The following is a 22416-nucleotide window of genomic DNA, read 5'->3' as shown; positions in this document are numbered from 1 at the left end:
GGCATTTGCGTAGTCCAACCTAGACAGGATAAGTGCCTGTACCAGTAGTCTTCTAGCCAAACAGGGGAGCAAGGGGAGAATCCTCCTAATCATCCGCAGAAGACCGTAACAGGTACCTGCAACTTTTCGCGCCTGTTCCTTAAAGTCAAGATTGGTGTCTAACACGATTCCTAAACTTTTAATGGTTTTTTTAGGGGTGGGTGGGGGTCCAAGGCTAACCGGCCACCAGGATTCAAATGGTTATAGATGTAGCTTTACAGAGAAGCATAACCTCCGTTTTTGCTCCATTAAGCTTCAGGTAGGAGGCCTCCATCCAGCTAGCCACTCTCTCCAGACATGCCGTGAGAGCCCCTCCTGAGTTGTCATCATTGTTCAAAGAAACGACTAGCTGAGTAGCATCTGCATAAGTGACAATATGCACCCCGAACGGGGTAACTATGCTTGCCAGTGAACTCAGGTAGACGTTGAACAGGGTGGGGCTTAATGCTGAGCCCTGGGGGACTCCACACGAAAGCGGTACTGGGTCAGAGATGCAGTCATCCGCAAAGACGGAGAAGACTCTGTCTTCTAAAAAAGAACGGAGCCATTTCAATACAGCACCCCTGACCCCAATGTCGAAGACGTTTAATCAGGAGTGAGTGGTTCACAGTATCGAAGGCTGCGCTGAGGTCTAGTAAGATAATTGCAGCGCAGCCTCCGTTATCTAAGATCTTCCTGGATTCCTCCACCACCGACAAGAGCGCGGTCTCGGTGCCCTGTTGTGCCCTAAAGCCGGTCTGCGATGAATGCAGCAAGCCGTTCTTTTCAAGGAAGCTAGATAACACAGAATTAACATGCTTCTCGGCTATTTTACAGACACCGGGGAGCAGGGATATAGGTCTGTAGTTCGACCAGTCTTCCATATTCAGGTTGGGCTTTTTCAGCAAGGCCCTAACCATTGCCTTTTTCCACAGGGGAGGTACAATACCTGTGCAAAACGAGGCATTGAAAAGTTCAACCAAAGTTGATAAGATGGTTTTCCTAATTTTGAAAAGAGCAGTAGGAGGGGCAGGGTCAGAGGGGGAGCCCGATTTAAGATGAGTAAGAATTTCATCTACATCCAGCTCATCTACAAGGGGAAGTTTTACCAGGAGAGGCTGTTCTAACCTTGACTCCATTTGATGGAGCAAATGTAAATCTCCTTTCAGAGGAAAGGATTTATAGATAGTTTGGATTTTTTCTGAGAAAAAGTTTGCCATCTGATTACACCAAGATTGGGCATTCTCCAGAATGGGACAAAGAGAGGGGGGTGTCAAGAGAGACTTTGCAATCTGAAAGATTTCCCTCGGGGAGTTAGCTGCAGATGTTATTTTTTCATGGTAAAAAATACTTTGTGCAGATTTCATCTCTATTTTATAAGCTCTAATAGCATTCCTATATTTAGTTCTGTTGGTCAATAAGAAGCCTTTCCTCCATTGCCTTTCACATCTTTTACCCTCTTGTTTGAGTTTTCTAAGTTCTGGGGAATACAACGGATTCTTTTTAGAGCCAGTTTTCACCTGTGTCTTTTTTTTGGGCAAAATGTTATTTAACGAGGACTCCAGCCAATTATTAAAGATGTCATTGGCCATTATAGGATTAGAATGAAGTGGGGGGTGGGTGAGTTCCAGTTCACTTTCCCACATATTCCAAGAGAGAGTTGTCCAAGTATGAATAGACTTTTTTGTGTTCTGCACTACCGGTTTGAATTCCTGCCTAACCCATAAAAAAGGAATCAGGAAATGATCAGTCCAAGGAAGGGGGATAGGTTGGGACGCAGTCAAAGACTGGATGTTAGAGAAAATGGGATCCAATAGATGATTTTTAATGTGGGTGGGTCCAGAGACTTTTTGAGCGAACTGAAAGGTCTCTAATCCCTCAACAAGCTCTGTTATTTGGGGGTGTTTCATTTTGTCAAAATTAATGTTGAAATCTCCCAGAACCGTAAAGTTGGGTAGAGAACTGGCAAAATTAGTTACACTATCTATCAGAACTTGACAGAAAGGAGCAGTCGAGCCAGGCGGGCGGTAAAGTAGTATACCTGAAAGGTAGAAGTAGGGGATAGTTGGATTGAAAACAAAATGCTCTCACACTGCGATATAGGACCACTTGAGAAGCGGCATTTAAATTCTTCCTTGTAAATAGCAATACCTCCTCCATGCCCGCACTCTCGGTCATGCCTCTGAATCAAATAATGAGGAGGAAGAGTTTCAGAAATGACATAGTCCGAGTCTTTGTCTAGCCAGGTCTCAGTAAGAAATAAAATGTCTGGCGTGTGGATCTCCACTGCATGTTTGACAGTTGAGAAGGAACATTTAAAAAATTTTCTCCTCCAGTAAGGATTCATGTCCGCATTGGCGGTGATCAGTTCCATAGCCGCAATGAGAGCATCGTCGGGAGGGCGAGTCACAGCCCATAGAGTGTAGGCAATTATGCGGTACCTCTATTTTCAAATTCATGAGTTGATCATGTGAGTAGATAGTTTTTATAGTCTTAGAACTAGCAGGGGTCCTGGCCCTTGGTCCCGTTCGGGCGCGGACGGGCGTAGACGGGCTTGACTTAAGCGCGCCTTCGGTGCGCCTGCTGCGCGTTCGCGTCATTGGCTCCTAATGAGCCCGAGTACGCGGGGTCACGTGGGGGGGGGGGGGTGAGGCAGGTTGCAATCAACTAGACCGGTGACCTACACCGCAATTGTCAGCCCTAGAGGAGCATTGAACACAGCGCCGGTTACAATCAAATTAAAAACGTATAATGCGGCGAAAATTCTGAATTAAAAGAGTTCCCCTCCGTTTAGATTTCCCCAGCAAGTTCCAACAATTCCCACACAATACTAACAGTAAGGCGTCCGCTGCGCGTTCGCGTCCTCGGCTCCTAATGAGCCCGAGTACGCGGGGTCACGTGGGGGGGGGGGGTGAGGCAGGTTGCAATCAACTAGAACGGTGACCTACACCGCAATTGTCAGCCCTAGAGGAGCATTGAACACAGCTCCGGTTACAATCAAATTAAAAACGTATAATGCGGCGAAAATTCTGAATTAAAAGAGTTCCCCCTCCGTTTAGATTTCCCCAGCAAGTTCCAACAATTCCCACACAATACTAACAGTAAGGCGTCCGTATATGTAGGGGGCAGCAGCAGTACAATGGAAGCACAGAGTCCCAACAGCGCTACCCCATGCTTCCCCCATCAAGGCCCCAGGTGCTCTCCCTGACACAGGTGTAGCACGACTCCATTGCTGGGGCCCACAATTAGGATGCCATCTCCACCTCTCTGCCACAAGTCTTCAGGAGCCTAGGGTCCACACCACTGATCTCCAGGGCTTTCCAGGTGGGTGGGGCTTCCTCTCAAGGAACTCTGCGCTGCATGGTGCACAGCTGGCAACATGGCTGTGGGGGCAAGAGCTGTTCTGTTCTTGACATCATAAGCCCTGCCAAGTTTCAGAGGTCCTTGCGTAATGTGCTGCTCCTGTCCAGATTGTTTTCTTTGAATTTTGGGAAGTGCAGTCTTGCATAGTCCATTATAAAATAGGACCACAAGTCCCAGGATTCAAAGGAAAAAACAGACCAATAGGAGCACATCACGCATGGACCTGGGAAACTTACTAGCTATGCATCAGCCGCAGTGGGGCCAGAACCAGCCCAACCAGTCATGCCAGGCTGAGGACCTGAAGCTTCCCCCATACAGGAAGATGGAAGATTAGAGGGCAGGATCATATTAGATTATAGGTGCAAGCAAGGGAGCACAAGAGAAAGGCAGAAGCCATCTTGTGCTGCAAACCACACCATCTTGTGCAACATGTATTTATCACAGTCGCTATTGTGTATAAATATTTATGTGGAGACCTTTTTACCATATTAAGAAGTGTTTAACTGTGCGCTTATTTATAGCTAATGCCTGCATTATTTATTGATGTTATAAATACAAATTGCTTAACTTTGGTAACACCCTTTCTTGTAGATACTAACCACTGGTTCCTCACCTTGTGACTACCCCCAGGCACCAGAGTGGATCGGAATTTTTTTCTCAGTATTCCTTCCCCGCTCCAGCAGGTGGCATCATGCAGCTCCACGGTGACTCTGTCCTGCCCCAGAAGTGACGCTGGAGCCACATATAATGCCGCGCCTGCACAATGAGGTCCGTTCAGGGAGCATGACCTTGTGCTAGCTCCCCCTGCGACAGTTCTTCGTCCAGCTTACCCGCAGTCCACTACCCACTGCTGCCTTAGGTTTCTGCAACCTATGCTTGTTTTCTGCCTTCTTTTCTGCTTGCTATCTGCTTGTTTTTCTATTTTTGCATCTCTGCTCGTTCGGACCTTTATTTTGCTTCTTTCTACTCTTTTCTGACCTTTATTTCTCTTCTTTCGGACCTTTATTTTTACTCTTGATGCCGATTTCTGATCATTCTCGCCCTGGTTCTTCGACAGAGTCTTTGCATTCATAGCTCCCAGATGCACCTTGGGGTGACAAGTGCTGTGCTATATAATTCTAAATGCTGCAGTTTCTTCTTTAACTCTGTATATGTATATACCACTGATGAGGAGCTTGCGAAGTGATCGGCTTTGGCGGTGTGCAGATGTCTAAATTGGGACTGTTTTATAGATGGAATTAAGAGACTATTCCACAAAACATGGAGGGTCTGCGGTTTACAGAGTACCCACCAGAAAGAGTGTTACTGAAGGTAAGTAACTCGTTCTTCTGATGAACACTTCTAATCACAGATTCATCACCTTGTGAACACACACCAAAGCAGTAACACCCAAGGTGGTGCATCTGTGGAATGACTCAGATCAAAATATGCTGCAAGAACAAACTGGCAAAATGCCTTTCTTGTGGGACCAGGTTATCATAGTAGTAGAGCCTCATGAAAATGTTTGGACTGATGCCCACATCGCAGCCTGGTAAATGTCCAGAACAGGTACTCCCCTTGCCAATGCAGTAGTAGCAGTCTTGGCTCTGGTAGATTAAGCCCTTTGACCTTCCAGAGGCTGCTTCTTGGTCAATGCATAGCAGATTTTAATACAGAAGACTATCCATCTTGATATGGCCCTTTTTCACTGCCTTACTCTTCTTTTTCTCGGCGCAACCCACAAAGAGAAGATTGTTCCCCCGCTGGTCCTTGATATGATCTATGTAAAAGCCCAAAGCTCTTTTGGGGTCCAAATTATGGAGCATTTCCTTGTCTTTCAAGGGATGAGGTGGACTAAGAATGCTGAAAGAGTGATGATTGTCCAACATGAAAAGATGTCACAACCTTTGGCAAGAATGTCACCTTACTCTTCAACAATAGTTTGTCCAGGAAAAAGGAGGTGTTTGGTGGATGAACGGATAGAATTTGTATCTCATTCATGTGACAAGCTGAAGTCATTGCTATGACAAAGATGGTTTTGAGTCAGAAGATGCAAACATCTTTGCATCGGCTCAAATGGAGTGCACCAGACCTTTAAGAAAATGCATCACAACAGGTGATTTAAATAAGAACGGTTGGTCAGAAAATAGGCCCGAATATCCACCCAATAATCTTCAAAACAGCGGCCACATGAAGTCCTTGCTGGGCTAAAGACAGTACAAAAAGCAGAAACTTCACAACTTTGCCTGTAATGAGTCTGGATGGAGCAAATTACACCAGGCCACAAACTTATCCAACATCTGATGTGAACTCTTTTGTAGATGGATGCCATAGCTAGAATGACATCCACTACTTCAGGAGGGAGGTCGAAAGCAGTCCACTGTTGCAGCTCAATCTCTATACATGGAGGTTCAGGACCCTGCCCTCCTGTTGCAATAGAAGATCCTCCCGGAGTGGCAGCCTGATTGGAGGACACCTGCTCATGCCCAGACATTCTGGCTACAACACTTTCCTGGCCCAATTTGGAGCCTGCTTGTTCCTGGATCTTGGGCCCAGTCATTTATAATCTCCTTCAGAACGCAGGGCAGGAGAGGTGGCAGCAGAAATGTGTACAGGAGTCGTGTGCTCCATTCTAGGTTGAATGCGTCTCAGCGAGAACACATTCTTGGGAACTCCAACTCCAAAAGTGTAAACATTGCATGATCTTGAAAAAGGTGAAGAGATCGAACCAGGGCTGTTCACTTCGCTGAAAGATGTCCTGCGTGACCTTCAGGTGTATCTGCCATTTGTTATCTGCTAGGCATCATCAACTGAGTTTGGCAGCCCTGGTATTTAAAGATCCCACCAGGTGGTTCACAAACAGGGAGCTCCCCAGCTGACTCAGCTAGCTCCAGAGGTGCAGGGCCTCCTGGCAGAGGACTAATGAGCCCACTGCTTGTTGCAGTACCACATGGCAGTTGTGTTGTCCATGAATATTGGGACCAGCCTCCCTTTGATGGATGGTAAGAAGACCTACAAAGTCAAATGAATGGCTCACAACTCCAACAGACTGATATGGAGGCAAGTATCAGCCAGAAATCAAAAGTCCTCTGATCTACACCTCTCCCAGAGGACCTCCCCAGCCATGCATCCATAACTTAAGTCAGCTCTTGGTACTGCACTGCATTTACCATGATGCTTTGTGGCAAACTGAGCGCTGGGCTGTGAGGCAGTGTGCTCCCACCCTCCTACGTCAGAAGGTGTGTTGTCATCAAGAGGTGGTCTATGGCTGACTGTAGCAAGCTTGCCTTCAGTAGGCAGTTATCGAGGTAGGGGAAGACAGTTATTCTCAACCTCTGAAGATGTGTTTCAATCACCACCATCACTTTCATGAACACCTGAGAGCATTGGTAAAGCTGAAGGGGAGCACGGAAAACTGAAAATGCTTGCGGCCCACCTTGAACCACAAATAACGCTAGTTGGTCTGCAGGATAGGAATGTGCAAATAGGAGACCTGCAGGTCCAGCATTACCATCCAGTCTTCTTGAGTCAGGGAAGACAGAACATGAACCAATCTGAGCACTTGAATTTACCCTTTCCAGGAAGAAAATGAAGATCCAAAATAGGAAAAAGGCCTACGTCCTTTTTCAGCACCGGGAAATAATGGGATTAAAATTCAGTCCTTGTTTCTGATGCTGTGATCTTCTCTGTGGCTTTTTTGTCTAGAACAGAGCCTCCCTTATTTCCAAAGAGATGAGTAACGTCAAATGGCGTGTGCATTAGGTGATGCTGAAATGTCACCCAAGAAGCTTGTTGACTTTATTCACGCATGATACCTAAGCACTACACTGGTATTGACTGTCATGCCTAGGCAATCGGTGACATCCAGCCCAGTACAGATGATGTTCCTACGCTACATCCTGACCATCTTGAATGATCTGTGGAACATTGGCGATGTATTCATCAGGGCCTGTCAGCAAGACTTTGCAGACCATATCCCATAATAAATACAAATATCTTCTAGGGAGGCAGCTGGCATTTATGAAACAAAGGGGCAGACTGGATAAGGAAAACATCCTAGAGAATAAGTTAGAATATAACCTACTGGTGGACATCTAGACCACCAAATTTTCAGGCGGAGGGTGTTGCACGAGAAAATATGGGCTACCAGGTGCAGATCTGTGCCTTCTGGCTACTTGCCTATTTATTGGCACGCAAAAACAAGGCTTGTAAGATGTGCCTACTGGTGTGTCCACGGAAGCCTGCCCAGGCTGCAGGACTTCCGTCAGGACACTAGTCTTGACCTCAGCGGTAGAGAGCTGCAAGTCTAGTATTTTGGCAGCCCGTCAAAAGACCACTATGGAAGAGGCAGATTCCTCTTTAGAAAGAGAATGTGGGAATCTAACCCAGTGTTAAGCCCACTAGCTTACTGAAAGTACAAATAAACATTGTCTTTGTGAGTGTAATGGGCTGCCTCATCCCCATCATCTTCAGTATCAGCCTGACCATGTCGACTGTGTTCAGTGACTGAGACAAAAGGAGTAAGAAGTGTTTGCGGGTGAGTTCTGGGTAATGCCAGTGTTCTGTTAGAATCAGAATATGGTTGGACCGGCTGGGCAAAAGGTTGTGGGGATGTGACTTCAGTCAAGGTTGTGCCGGGTTTGCCTCAGAGTCCGATGAGACAAAAGGTTCTTCCTCCACTGTCGGTACCAGTGTCAACGCGCCTGGGACTGACTAGGGCCATTGCGTGGGTTTGAAATCAGGTTGGGTGTCGGGCCTGGAGTCAGAGCGGACCTTCGTAGTTGGGTAAAGAGGCATAGACGATGTCGGGGATGGATCCGTTGATGGAATTCCAACTAGAGGCTTCTTCAGATTCTTGGGGCATGAAGGTGAGCCAGAGGGAGCTGGACGGGTGCTGAAAATGAGCAACATTAGTTCCCTGATTCATTTCTTCACAAAATCAGTTGTATGTCTGGTAAGAACCATTCACAAAATCCTCCAAGGCAGAGTTGGCCGCACATGTTCAGGGTTAACAAAATGGTCAAAATATTGATATTTTAAATTGTACTACCATCTTTGCACCCACAAATGACCCCGGGATTGAAAAAAACACAAACACAATTCTTCCCTCAATATGTCACTCAGAGGTCCACTAGCTGGCACCAAGAAGGTACTATTAAGGGACTGTTGCAGCTAAAGAGTAGGGGACTTTGAGGAGACAAACTTATGCCAGGTTACATCTATTTGAGGTATTCTCAAATTTTGTACAACAGTTCTATATGTATGATATTCACAAATAAAACACATTTTTCCTAAAGCGTCATTGGTGTATTTTAATCAATGAAATAATTCCCTTTTGATTTAAAAATATTTTCCCCTCGCATGTCTCTTGTTCTTACATCCCTCCTCATCTGTGAAAGCTGGGTAATGGGTGCACTTTTCTACCCATCAGCATCAATAAGGCCTGAATCTTTCAAATGTAAATAACACATTCTTCAATATTTAGCAAAAAAATGTTTATAATTATTTGTGAATGCTGAAGTACCTTAAGTATTTTTCATGCTTAAGACAGACACTGGACTGAAAAACATATTTGAAAGGTTTTGGAAGCATGAATGAGGAAAGAACTGGTTAAAAATAGAGACTATTCAATTTAAAGAGGTTGAGTTGACTTCTCTAATGTTTAGATACTTAACATATCGGTCAAGCTGGAATATCCAAGAGGACTCAACAAGGCGGGAGTTAATTAATTATTCTGGATGTGTATGAAAGTTTTAGAGTGTAAACCTAACGACAAAGCAATGGAGTGCTGTACAAATATTGGCATAGCCAATAGGTCTCGCCTTTGGGACCTTATAAGTGTTTAGTTATGCAGCACAATATCCTTACTGCAACAGCATTAACTGTTGCATGGCTAAACATTTATAAGGTCCCAAAGGCGAGACCTATTGGCTATGCCAATGCTTGTCTTAGTTGCTTTTCAGTACTCCATGGAGCGTGTGTGTGCGTGTTTGTTTGTTCTAACCCCTTCTCCGCATTCAAAAGAAGCCAGCACTCGCGTTCAATGTGGATTATCCTGTTTGGTATCCGGCACCATTAATTTCAATAAAAATAAACAGGAATGCGTTTCGGCTGTCCTCGCAGCCTTTGTCAACCTTACAAAAACATATGAATTTTACACAATATAAATGCTTCCCACAGGTGTTGCCAATTGCGTCGAAATAGAAGAGTTACTGCTGTTTTCCCAAACTTGCAACTTTTTAAAGGTACATTTCTCTTTCTGTGCAAACACCTGTGTTTGAAAAACGAATTGCATTTACGTGACTCTACAGTTTTAAATGTCATGTTTTCTCCAATCGGTAAATAGCAGTGTGAGCGCTGCATTCTTCAAAAATAAATGTCACTGTTGTATTCGTTACATTGAAGTGCTGGCAAACGTTATCATGCACATTTCAAATAAGATAACAAGTGAGTGTACCTCAATTATCCAATGTCTATTGCCAGCCATGCACTCCATGTTATTTTTCTCATTAATAACAAAACAGTCCTTTACATTTGTACAGGCTCCATTTGTTTGCGTGCAATCTCCGAGCCGTGCGCAGTTCTAAACTTATGTTGAACGTGAATACTGTAAACATTACGGCACCATTTGTTTCATAGAACTAATCACCCAAGCAGTTTTATCAGTAAGAAGGAGAGCAAAGCAAATGTAAAGGACTGTTTTATTATTAATGAGAAAAATAACATGGAGTGCATGGCTGGCAATAGACATTGGATAATTGAGGTACACTCACTTGTTATCTTATTTGAAATGTGCATGATAACTTCTGCCAGCACTTCAGTGTAGCGAATACAACAGTGACATTTATTTTCAAAAAATGCAGCGCTCACATTGCTATTTAAAGATTGGAGAAAAAATGACGTTTAAAACTGTAGAGTTACGTAAATGCAATTTTTTGTTCAAACACAGGTGTTTGAATAGAAAGTGAAGCGCTAGACTCCTGCCCACCGGAAGCGCTGTGCAAAGAGACCTGAGCATGGAGGAGCCCCCGAGCATACAAAAGCTGCCTCCCAGGATGAGATGGAAACACCCCCTGGCATCTGGCATTGGCAAAGAAAATTGTTCTTGGTTGAGTTTGTTTAAGCCTGGGAGTTGTGTGCGAATGTGCGCACTAAGCAGGCTGGCGAGTGGTGTGCGATGTGCGCGCACCATGACGAGAGAGGAAAGCCAGATGGTGCCTCTGCTCGTCATTGTGCACGTAACCGCACGCTCTATGCCAACAAAAAGCGTGTGGTCGGACTTTTAAAAGCCGACACACTAAATGTCTTGCCAGTCGAGACCTCAAAAGGGGTGTGTGTAACGGAGAAGAGCATCATAGATAGTTTCGCTGTGGCAGAGGTGGTCAGTGGGCCAATTTTAAGGTGAAGCAAGATACAGTTTGAAGAGAAGTGTCTTCAGTTTCTTGAGGAAGAAAGGTTGGGTGGGTGCTTGTTGCATCTGGACTGTGATTTTCTTCCTGCTTCTCAGGGTGTGCAAAAAAAGGGGTTGTCTGCTTTTGCTTTCTTGGTTTGTAGCATTGTTTCCTTGGGCACTATTCTGCACTATCTTCAATTAAACCTTTTGTATATTGCTCCAGATCCGCTTTCCGATGTCAATACAAAGACACTTTTGGTTTCTATGACTTATGTAGCTTAATTTGTATCTTTTCATAACACTTTCCATCACAAAGTTACACAGAAGTTGAAACTATTAGTTGGAACTTTGTTGTATTCATTGTGTAACCTTTGCAAAATCCAATAACGGTTAAGGCCTGAGTTAATATAATATCTGGAAAGGATCGCCACTATGCTGCACAATAAATAGAATTGTTTTTCTTTGTGTTTTCCAAGGCACACAAGTGTTGTATAGTATTTCCATGTGGACATCTGCGTGTAAATATTGACCGGATGGCGTACTGGGTCTGAGTGTACACAAAGTGTTCAGAATATTTAGTATTATGGGACTTATACATATATATTTTGCTATTTTTAAGGATGGATGTAAACCTCCCTCCATGCAACGTGCTGTTGGCTGTATAGCCAGAGCAGCCCGAGAGAGTCACATGTGGCATTGGGCAATAAGAAGCTATTTCCAGATATCAGCGAATCTGATATTTACTTTAACAAATATAAAACTCTAAACATTATGCGATGGCCATTAACCAAGACAAACTTGCCTGCACTCTCGGATTTGCCGTACAGCTTTGCTGAGTTCGTTGTTCTTTAAGCAGTCCAGCATTGACTGAATCGCAGCCTCAGTAGTAGTAAACGAGGGTTCAGACAAAATCGCTTGCACGTTAACAGGATCGGCAGAGATAATAGCTGTTGCCTCCTTGAGGTTTTTCTTCAGGTCGCTGAGTTCTCTTGACATGTTCATCAGCTGGGCAAAGCAAAACCATGGGTTAGCTACAATCAAAGCATGTACAACTTCTCTTGCAAAGACGTCATCAGCTGTCATAAGTCAACACCAGGAAAATTCCAGTGTCATCAATTCTCTGTTAATCAACCATGCCACCATGCGCTTAGAGCACACCACCATCATTCCACTTTGTATTGTAAAACTGACGCAAGTCGTTATCTGCCAATGGAATACTGAGATTGTGTTGCAAACCCTGAGGCTTCATCAGTCTACGGTTTTATCACTAGACGAAGGTGATCGTCTAACCCTACCTTGCAAAAAATACGCAGTTATTGTCAATTTTACCACAAACATTCACTGATTGCAATACTGCCATTTGTAAATCTGCCAAATCCGCTATGGTTAAGTTACAAGAGCGCTGTGGAAAAGAAGGATTTCCCAAACACAGACATCACTCCTACCAGCAGTCCTGGCAGCACCAAACTTTGCCTTTCTCACGGAATGTGACGGTACATTTCTCAGGCCTAGAAGTGCCATGTAGGGCTGTGCTTCTGCCTGGATGTAATAACAGGAGTAAAGGTCACCCTACGTCATGGCATGGTAGTGTAATGTTTCTGAAGCTACAACAGGTTGTGCCAGAAGGCTCAAGTGGTAGGGGCTAACTGACAGAATGGCAGCAGGAAATGCACAGTCTGATGCTTTTATTCACCATTTATTCTATTAATTTGTTGTGTAGAATTGTCCAGTTTACAATTAATCGTGGCACTTTGCTTCTTGGCATCAGAAGGTAAATTCTGTCTAGTGCACACCATGAGCTCAGCCGCCTCGAGGCACCTGGCCTAAACTGCTCACAAATAGGTACACATTGAGGTTACCTGTCCTGTAAGAACATCATGAATAACCCATGTTCTTCAGGCAAGTTTGCTGAGGTCAAAAACTGAAGACATTCTTTTATGTGTTTCAGATGCAGACTTCATTAATAGTAGCCATCAGGACTACCAGAGTCGAAAGGAACTAGTGCAATCTGAGAAGTCTTGGTTCATATACACTTTAAGAAATGAAAGACACCTTCAGACACACAGATCTGTTTTCACCTTCAACCACAAAGGGTATCATTGTTATCCACCCACAGACTTATAGAGCTCATTCTTGTTTACCATCTGAAACAAACAATGGTCCGATTCGTGCACCCTTCAAAAACTAGGGCCTAATTTCGGTACATCTTTTTTGATTTGATTGATTTTTAACAAATTAAAATTATATACATAATGTCTTGAACCATAAAGGGCCTGCTTCATGTGCAACTTTGGTAACTAATTCGTATCGACCAAGCGAAAGAATAAGGTCTAGCTTTGTATTTGTCTTCACATGCATAGTGCCTTTTTAAGGTGCGCTTTCAGAAATAAAGGCCCAGAGGTATTCAAGTTTGAGTGGGCTCTCGTGAAACAGGACATGTGAAAATGTGTATTTCCTTACCATTTTAAAGGCCTGCATGCGCAGTGCTAATTAAATTGCTAAGTGTGAGCGCCTGCGTATACATCATAGAATTTGGACCTAAACCTTTGTACACATCTATGGAAACAAATGACCTGATTAATTTGCACCTTCAGAAACAAATTTCCAATTCGTATCCAACTTTAGATATAAGCTGACACATTCATATATACCTTTAGAAAGAAAAGGTATGACTAGTGTACACCTTCAGAAATATACATCTCCATCAACATGTAACCTTGGCAGCGAAAGCTTGAAGAAGCTACACCTTCAGAAACAACGACCCTGCCCATGCACACCTTTCCAATGAAAAGGCCTGATCCATGTGCATTTTAGAAACAAAAGGCCTAATGCAGGTGCACTTTTCAAATGAAAGGCCTTATTTCTGTACACAATGAGAAATTAGGGGATATTTTGTTAACCTGTTCGGGCTCAATTGTGTTGGTTCATATACACCTTCAGACAAATATGCCTGGATTTACATAATACTTCATAAACGAAGGGCCCCATTTAAGCACACCTTTGGGAAGGGCCAGATTGCCTTCTGAAACAAAGAGTTTGATTCGTGTACACATTAGGAAGCAAAGGGTCTCTTTCATATACGTTTCACAAGGGTCCCTTTCATATACGTTTCCGGACAAAGTGCCCGCTCTGTATATCTGTTGGGAAACAAATGGCTGGATTCATGCAGACCTTTTCAAACAAATGGCCTTATTTGCGTACTCTTTTAAAAACAATGGTTTTGATTTATGCACACCTTTAGAAACAATAGTTGGCTCTTTATTCATTTCACTATGCAGTGAGTTTCCTTACAACTGGCTCAGTTAGTGTAAACAAATTGGTGTGCTTATAGAATAAGTTCAATGCTTGTTTGCTAGAAGGTTATAGTAACATCTTTATATAAGGGAGGGAAGTCGAACAACAGCAGAACAAAGACAACACATAAAACAAGGAATATAACAGTAAAAGTAAGATTTATTGCACAAGACAAAGCTCTTTTATTCACGTTAAAAGTGTTAATACACATTGTGTATTAGTGTGAACGAAGTGTGTAATGTTCTGAATGATTTATAAATGATGCAAATACAGGGGTAAAAACCTACAGTGCTTATGCAGCACTATCATTTTTTTCTCATCGGTTTCTCTGATTAAAATAGATTCAAACTTCACCCGGAACATAAAAATGGGTAACTTCAGCCTTTATCCGAGAGACACTATGCCTAAGCTAACATGGTCCAGAAACGGGGCCACATATTTACAGCATTACGGTTGTGCATTTCCTACGTAAAGTGCATTATTTAGAGCCCAGTTTATAGGGCACCTATTTGTGGGGGTGACCCGTGCTTAATTTGTAAAAGATTAAGTGCCAGGACCCATAATTCTGCTTAGATACAGGCGCCTGGCGCTAATGAATGTCGGGAGTGCAGAATACCAAGGCTGCATAGTCTTGATTCCTTCTTGTGTCTCTTTAATCCATCACCAGACTCTCTATTTATCTAACTCTTGATGGTTCTTTTCCATCCCTACTTTTTCCTTTGTCACTGTTTTCCATCTTTCTTTTCCTCCTTCTTTCCCCTTTTGGCCTTTTCTCTCTTTTGCTCTTGATGAAAGTATGATGAGGAAAAATAAGCGCTGGCCCCCAGCAATGTACGAGGGTGGGCCCCTCCTGAAACATCCGGCTGAAATTAAGCTCTGGGTGTGACCCACTTCTAACCAAAGTGCAACATAAAACATAGCGCACAGAGACCATGGGGAAATTGTGAGGGGTACGAAACCGAGAAATCATATATTCATGAAACCTACGTTTATATACATCACTTCAAAACTATTTATAATTATGCAGTGAAGTGAAGATGTAAAAGTGATCTACAAGTCATGGTTATGAATAGAAAAGTCTGTTTTATACAGTGTTTTCTGCAACCATGTTAGAAGTATGAAAGTCTGAGTGGACCCACCACGAAATGCATCTGTAAAGGGTCCAACAAGTACAATGGGGCCACCTGGTGGCTGCCTCGTGAGTATTCAGCATGGGGAAGCATTGTTGATCTTACTGGACTCCACTTGCAAGAAGCATTAAACACAATCATGTCCTGCCTGATGAAGTGCTGCACCATTTTGTAAACGTTTACACAGGGGGAAGCGAGATGTTGTACCATCAATAGGCAAGAAAGTGATTTATAGATTTCAAACGACTCAAAGGTAGTGATTGTGGCAGGGCACTGCCATGCTGCTCTAGGAGTATGAAGGTCGGCCTGCTCCAAGTGGTGCCATTGGGGTACCAGTGCAGAACTAGAGCACACTTTACATCAAAGAAAGCAGACATTAAAAAAGGGCACCTATTGTGGGTGCAATTATTGCAGCACATATACATTCAGGTGCGAACTTTGGGCATATTTTGCTGTTTGCCAGCGAAGAAGAGAATTCTCTCCCAGGTCCTAACTCTGGCACAACGGGCATATTTTTCTGTTGCCCCCCCAAGGCCTTTCAGCCACACTTCTGCATTGCTCTCCACCACACGCTCTTTGGCCCTCTGCATTTTCTCTGCTGATGGTACTCAAAGTCAGACAGGCTAGGAAGGGTTTCCGCTCCTTTTCCTATCTGGTCGCCCATGCATGGAATCAGCTCCCTGCGGAGCTTCGCACTGTTCGCGCTGAATTGCTTTTCAGGAAGAACCTCAAGACCTGGCTATTCACGGATGCCTAAATACCGTTTTGACCATAGTGCTGTTCTGCAGTGCCTGGACACTCTCTGGAGTAGCTGTGTGCTTTACAAGGCTCCACTCATTCTTTCATTCATTGTTTGGTACTTGCCAAAGTCTGGACATGGTAGGGTTGCAGAGTCTGAACATGGTAGTGTTGCAATGGGGAGCGGACTATAACAGGATACTCAAATGGTTTTCATGTTCTGCCCTCAATGTCTGGAGCACGTACAGTTCTTTTATTTATATAGGTCCTGATGTCATCAGGACTGTTTCAAGTGTAAAATAATCTGAGGGGGTCATGTTGTAATTCTAGGCATACCCAGCCTCAGATTGTGGACACAGAAATCCACAGAAAAGAAAGGTCGGTGATACACAGCTATCAAACAATCCTGCTTATATAGAATGGGTTTAGGCGGCACCTACCTCTGGCATGGTGCTCACTTCATGCACCTGTCCAATGAGCTTACAGTAGGACTGAAAAAGCAGCAACAGCTGGAAGTGCAGCTTGTACAACCTCTGGCACAGTTCCAATTGCTGAAAGATGCAAAAAAAAAAAAAAGAACAAAATCAACTGTGGTTAGAAAAGAACCGGCATACAAACACGTTTGTTGCGCACATATTTTATGGCTGTGGAGGGGGAGAAAGAAAAAATAACAATCCTGTAAATGTGATTTTGCCTCTCAGTAGTCTCACTGCCACATACTCAAAGACATCAAATCATTGTTTTCCCTTGTGTAGGATTGCACACAGAAAATAATACAGCACCCCTACAATTGTGCAATAAAGTGTAGAAAATCTTCATAAAAACAAATGCTGTCCTTTTGTGTTCCCAATGAGAACCGTGATAATGATCCCTTGAAACTTGTAACAATGCCTAATACATTATAGCCTTTTGAGAAATAGCATATTGCTTTCATGGAAGTCTATGTTGCCTATTCAAGCAGAAAGGTGCTCGGTATTGGCAGAATGTTTGCATTTGGCAACCAGTTACGAGCGAGGCACGTTTCTTGTGCCAGTTGCTTTATGGTCAAAACCATTAACAGACGCAAACACCCTGCCCAGCGTCCATGGCTTCATGCACTGGACAGTGATGGACACGAAGCCGGCAGAACATTCGAAGCCACTGTGATCAGGGAAAGACGTTCTCAGCTCCGACGGTATCACCGAGTGTCAAGTCAAAGTAACAAGGGATATTACAACTCAGTTTTCCACCCAGGGATACCAAGTGACTTATCTTCATGAGTGGGGAAGGGCACGCTGAGGGAACCAAAGACAACCAACACAACAGCATGTTATGTGTATGTGTGACGCTATTTCTTGATCCCTCACCGTAGTCCTTCATGGACCATCATTCTATTGAATTATAGAAGTCTTAAAGCAGGGCTGCCAAATAGGGTTGGAGTAAGGAATCTGGAGGAAGCTGAACAAGAAGAGTTCAGACATGTCCTGTGAACACCTTCTACCAATGTCAAGACACTGGTACGTGGAAAATATATTCTACTCAAAGAAGGGGCCTGATGGTGGGAAAATGCTAGACCTAGTCTTCCCAAAACTCACATGTTGCTCCAAATGATATAAATAGCAATACTATGGATGCCACTTTGTTACTCCAATGCACTGAGATCCACAAATATTATCTGATGAGAAACCACAGTGGTTAAATCTTCTAAGTGATTCCTTAAACTAGAAATACTTGCGAGAGATGGTCACTTCAAAATATGGCTGCCATTTCTGAGGTACACACTGGGCTAAATACATTACTAGTGCAGGGAAGGGGAAAACAAAGAGTGCTTATATAGCAGCCCCCATGTTTGGATCCATATCTCTCAGCCACATTCTAAAGGTAAATTATGCCACAGGGCTTTGAACCAGCTTGCTCATTTATTCAAAGTTGACCCTTCTTATACCCCTGTCAACCAAATTAGGTAAGGGAATATTGCTTTGTAATTTGGTAGCATCCACCAGGAATTCAATTTTGGACACTTGTTACCACCAGAGCCCACACATTATTTGCACAAAAACTCAATGGTCTTGACAGGTTTTAGCAAACTTAATAAGGGTAAAATAGTGTCAGCATTAAATATCAGAAGGCAGATTGCTGGACTAATCATGGAAAGGATATTTGTGTAGGGCTGACAGGACAAGTCCTCAGATTGGTTGGTGGGTGTGTAGTCTCTATAGAATATGTTCAACCCCTAACCCCAAAAAGGTAGTTAGAAATCTGGTCATACTGATAGATGATGCCCTTTCTATGAAAGAAAAGGTCAATTTCCTCTTCAGGTCTTGCTTCGGAGCCATGTGCCTTCTTTGGAGAACTTACTAGTTGCTGCCTCTTCATTCAAGAAAATCCATCACACAGGCACTTATTATGAATCACCTGGATTATGGAAATGCATTATGGTTTCTGCAAATGAAGCTCTATCAGCCAAACTTTAGGTAGTACAGAACACCGCTGCCAGCCTGATTAGTAATTTGCCATCCCGGTCCCCATCTGAGCCCACACTTAAATCTTTGCATTGTCTTCCGATCAAAAAGCATTCTCTTCGAACGCCTCTATCTTGTACACAAATCCCTTTTTGGAAACGGGTCACTTTAGTAACCTTACATGCTGTGGGAAATCATGACTTTGCTTCCACCGCATATGTACTGTTAGATACGGGGCATATCTTTTTCATGTTTAGCCCCCTATCACAGGAACAAGCTACACTTGTACATATGATCCAGTCCTAATTTAGGGCTCTTAACTCCTTTTGGTATTGCGCTCCCGCTTTAGAGTGCATTAGTGCCGACAGATCCTCTTGGGGGTGATTTGTTTGTGCTTTATAAAATATAAATAACTTGACAATGTGTCCTACAGGGGTCCTCTCCAGATTCCACAGAGAGGTTGCCCAGGCAACGTGCTATGTCTAAGGCATAGTTCTACCTCACATGGATCTAGATGAGAGCTGCCCTGGGATAGCAATATATAAGGTGGGCTCCAGGATTCCCCTGGTGTCCAGGAAACTGTCTGAGACAGTTTCACACTTGATCTCTGATAGATCAGGTATGACTGTTCATAGCAGGATGAGGGGCTGGTAGGATGAAAGAGAAAAACGCTGTTTGTCTGGAACTGACTGAAAGTCAAGATCTGTTTCTGAGGCTCACAACCGTAGAAGTGTCCCTTTTCGTGGAATGAGGCTAAAATAAAGTCTGAACCCTCGAAATGGGAGTGGGGGGGATCACTCAATAGTTGTACTTTATTAGTGACTTGATCAGTAAGAGGCAGACAGAAGGGATGTGGCATGTGTACACTATTATTGAGGCGGTGGGGAGGGGCATATTCTGAACAGCAAATTGAAGTAACTAATTTCCCATTTTACTTACATGACACTGAGGTGGTCAGGTACACTTCAACCGACAAGACTAAGTTACCACAAAGCATGTAAAAAAGTTCACATTGCTTGCGCTTTTTAAAACTGTATAAAATTATAGAATGTGCGATCGAGTGCGTTTGTCGCATTCCACAGAAACTGAAACAGCACAAAGTTCAGTGATATCGCCCATAATTAAAGAAGCAACAATAAACGAGAAAGATCAAACATTAGAAAGAATAACAGTGATAAGTAGTGCAGTACAAGTGCATTCCAGGATGATAAAGGAAACAAGTTAAGAAGAGTAACTTACTGCAAGAGATTCCATTTGCTATACAGCAAGCATGGCACAGGAGGACGCGAGAGGAAAGAAAGTACACAGCATCAGTGGAATGCATGCAACAGAAAGCACAGAACCTTGTGTCCACAGATCTTACTACAAGCGGCATTAGCAGCACTCACTCAGCCTGCAGTGGTTGAAGGTTTTGGCTCATTCAAGACATGCACAGCACTGTTAAAACAACAGAGACAACCAGTCATGTGTGAGGAAAGCTTTATAGTCCGTGGATTGGTTTTGTGTTGGCATGCTGAGTCTCAGATAGTTCGACCACCGGGGCAGTGTGGCAACCTTCTCAATCTAAGATTTCGGAAAGTAGCATACATTACGTTAATGTTGGTTATGGTGCTACAAAGAAACATACGCACCACATTTTAGTCAACAAAAATGATAAGTAATGTAGTTGTCACTGTTTAGGATTGAGTTAACAGCAAAATACATCCATTACCATTGGCAGCCAAATAATTGTTTTAACCCCAAAACACTGAAAATTACACACAGCATGTAATTTATAAGCCTACATTCTTATTAGAATTACTGCTTATCTTTTCATTTTTGCATATTGTATCCTAAAACATACAAAGGGAAACTGCCAAGTGAAAAGAACCTTGTGAAGAAGGAAATATAAAGAGGGCAAGGAAAGGGGAAAAGTGGCACAAGGAAGCAAAAAGATTTGACGAGAAATTGTGTTTTTCTTTTCAAGAGGAAATATAATGTCCTTAATTGACTTTTTAAAATTATACTGCAAGTTTCCCTGTGGAAACAATGGAAGTTTTGTTCACAAGCGATTGCTTGCTCGTCGGGTACTAATCCGTCCCTGTATAATCTTTCGCCTACAGAAATTAAAACAACTAATAAGGGTTCCTTTTGCAACTCGTGACATGTCAATGGTTGTATTTTTTAAACCTCTTTGCGAGAAAGCATTGAGATGACTAGCACAATGTCAAAGAATAACTTAAATCTTTGTTTAAAGCACTTTTATGTAAATCCCCGATCTTTCCGTCAAATCGCATTTGTTGGACGCCTCCTTCAAAGCCTTGATAGTTCTACAGGTATCAGTGAAGGCAGGAAAGCCATCAACACCAAGATATTCCTTGCAGTGATTGTGCAAGAAACACCAAAGGATTCTGCTGCGGCTGATCATGGGGAACATGTATGCTTCATATGAGGGACAGGTGGCATGTCTAACCAGCACTTCCTTATGCCACACAGAGACGGTTAACTGATGACTCAATGAATGGTAAGGATCTTAGGCTTTCGAGGAACAATCCAATGCATTCAGGGAGTTGTAGTGCTGGTTCACGTAAATCATTCCAGATGACATTGGTTGTAAAAGAAATGCCCAGATTAAGCATTTTTAACCACAGTGATAGGGAGGCATCTGGTAAACCTAAACATTAGACGGCTGAGGACCTTCGGACCATGGGTTCCTGATGCATTTCTTTTGTAGCGGTCTCTTATTTCAAATTGGGGGCTCACAACTTCAATGTATTTATTACTTGCACAACTCAGAGGGCCGGGTGCAATGTATTGGAAAAGTAGGACGTGTTTTACATGTTCTGATAGTGAAAAACTCTTACATTCGTTTTTCACTACTGCAAGACATACCTCTCCTATAGAATAACATTGGAGTTAACCTATTACATTTTCTAAGTGTAATTTGCAAATGAGAATAGGTAACCAGTTCATGTTTGGTGTTGCTGGAATCACATTTTAAAATCCTAACTTATGGTGAAGTCAGATTGTAAAGTGCAATTATGAAAATTCCACTTTTAGAAAGGTGACATTTTCTTGCCATAGTCATGTGGTGCCTGCAGCCTGCCTCTGGGTCACATGACTGGGTGCAGTTGACAGCTGGGCTTTGTGTATTCCTCCTACATACCCACACACAATGGGCTGCCTAGGTGTGACTGGATGTGCCATCACTGGCAGGATGGGTGGGAGAAGTTGGGCCCAGCCCCACTTACACTTGAATAGGCTGTGCCCTGTCTCCACACAAAAGGCTGCAGGGCATCTGTGCCCTTCAAAGGCATGCCCCTATAAGCTTCTCCTAACTATACTGAACCTCAGACACCAACTCTTCAGTACACTTCTATACCTGTGGATATTCTGCTAAAAAGAAGGACTGCTGCTTCAAGGACTGCCACTCTGATGGACTGCTGCTCTAAAGGAACTGCTGACATGTTGTGCTGACCTGCTGCCTTCTTGCCTCAGGAACAAGAACTGGACTTGCAACTTCATCTTGAACCCAGGACCCCAGTGTAACTTCAAAGGCTAGTCTGCTGGCCTCCGGATCTGAGCCTCAAGGACATAAAAGGCTCCAAACTTCCTACACCAGCCCCTAGATCCAGCTGCAGCGAGTTCCTGACCCCCAAGTGGTGCTTCTCAGATCCTGGACCTTTGGTGTGGCTCACAGATGCTGAAATCAAGCTTTTGGGCTCTTCACGACAGTAAACCGGCTGCTCACACCAAGACCTCTTGGTTTGCACCGCAAATTAGTGGAAAGCTCCTTTAGCCTAACTCCTCACAATGCAGCATTGACCGCTCACGGGGACTGCCCCCCGTCAAGCTTTATGAATGCCTATACCGTATGCAGGCACCTCACATTTTGCAGACAGCCTCCCCATATGCTCTCTCAGCTATTCGCGGCCCTCTGCAACGTGAACGGGAATCTTGACATGAACTTGAGAAGGTAAATTTTCAGCGGGACTGACCTGGGACTGTATCCCACCTGCGGTCAATCGGGGTTGGCCTGAACTTTTGTATTTGACTCGGTCCAGCATGACCAGATAGCCGC

General features: G+C 43.6%; 1 protein-coding gene across 6 annotated transcripts in view; it reads right to left on the bottom strand.

The window, feature by feature from the left end:
- FRY (FRY microtubule binding protein) overlaps positions 1-22416 on the bottom strand; it is a 657235-nt gene that overhangs the window by 7604 nt on the left and 627215 nt on the right. For 4 of the 6 annotated variants that reach the window (XM_085621668.1, XM_085621670.1, XM_085621673.1 and 1 more), the window contains exons 59-61: positions 19596-19613; positions 16356-16466; positions 11556-11758 (exon numbers count right to left, since the gene is read on the bottom strand). In XM_085621668.1, coding sequence (XP_085477794.1) covers positions 11556-11758; positions 16356-16466; positions 19596-19613 — 332 coding nt within the window. The remainder of the gene's footprint in view (positions 1-11555; positions 11759-16355; positions 16467-19595; positions 19614-22416) is intronic. The other 2 variants (XM_085621669.1, XM_085621672.1) reach the window with 1 other exon arrangement.

Source organism: Triturus cristatus, chromosome 8 (genome assembly GCF_964204655.1).
Source record: "Triturus cristatus chromosome 8, aTriCri1.1, whole genome shotgun sequence".
NCBI classification, from domain to species: Eukaryota; Metazoa; Chordata; class Amphibia; order Caudata; family Salamandridae; genus Triturus; species Triturus cristatus.
Note: the sequence above shows the minus strand (reverse complement) of the source record. Positions and strands in the feature narration are given on the sequence as shown.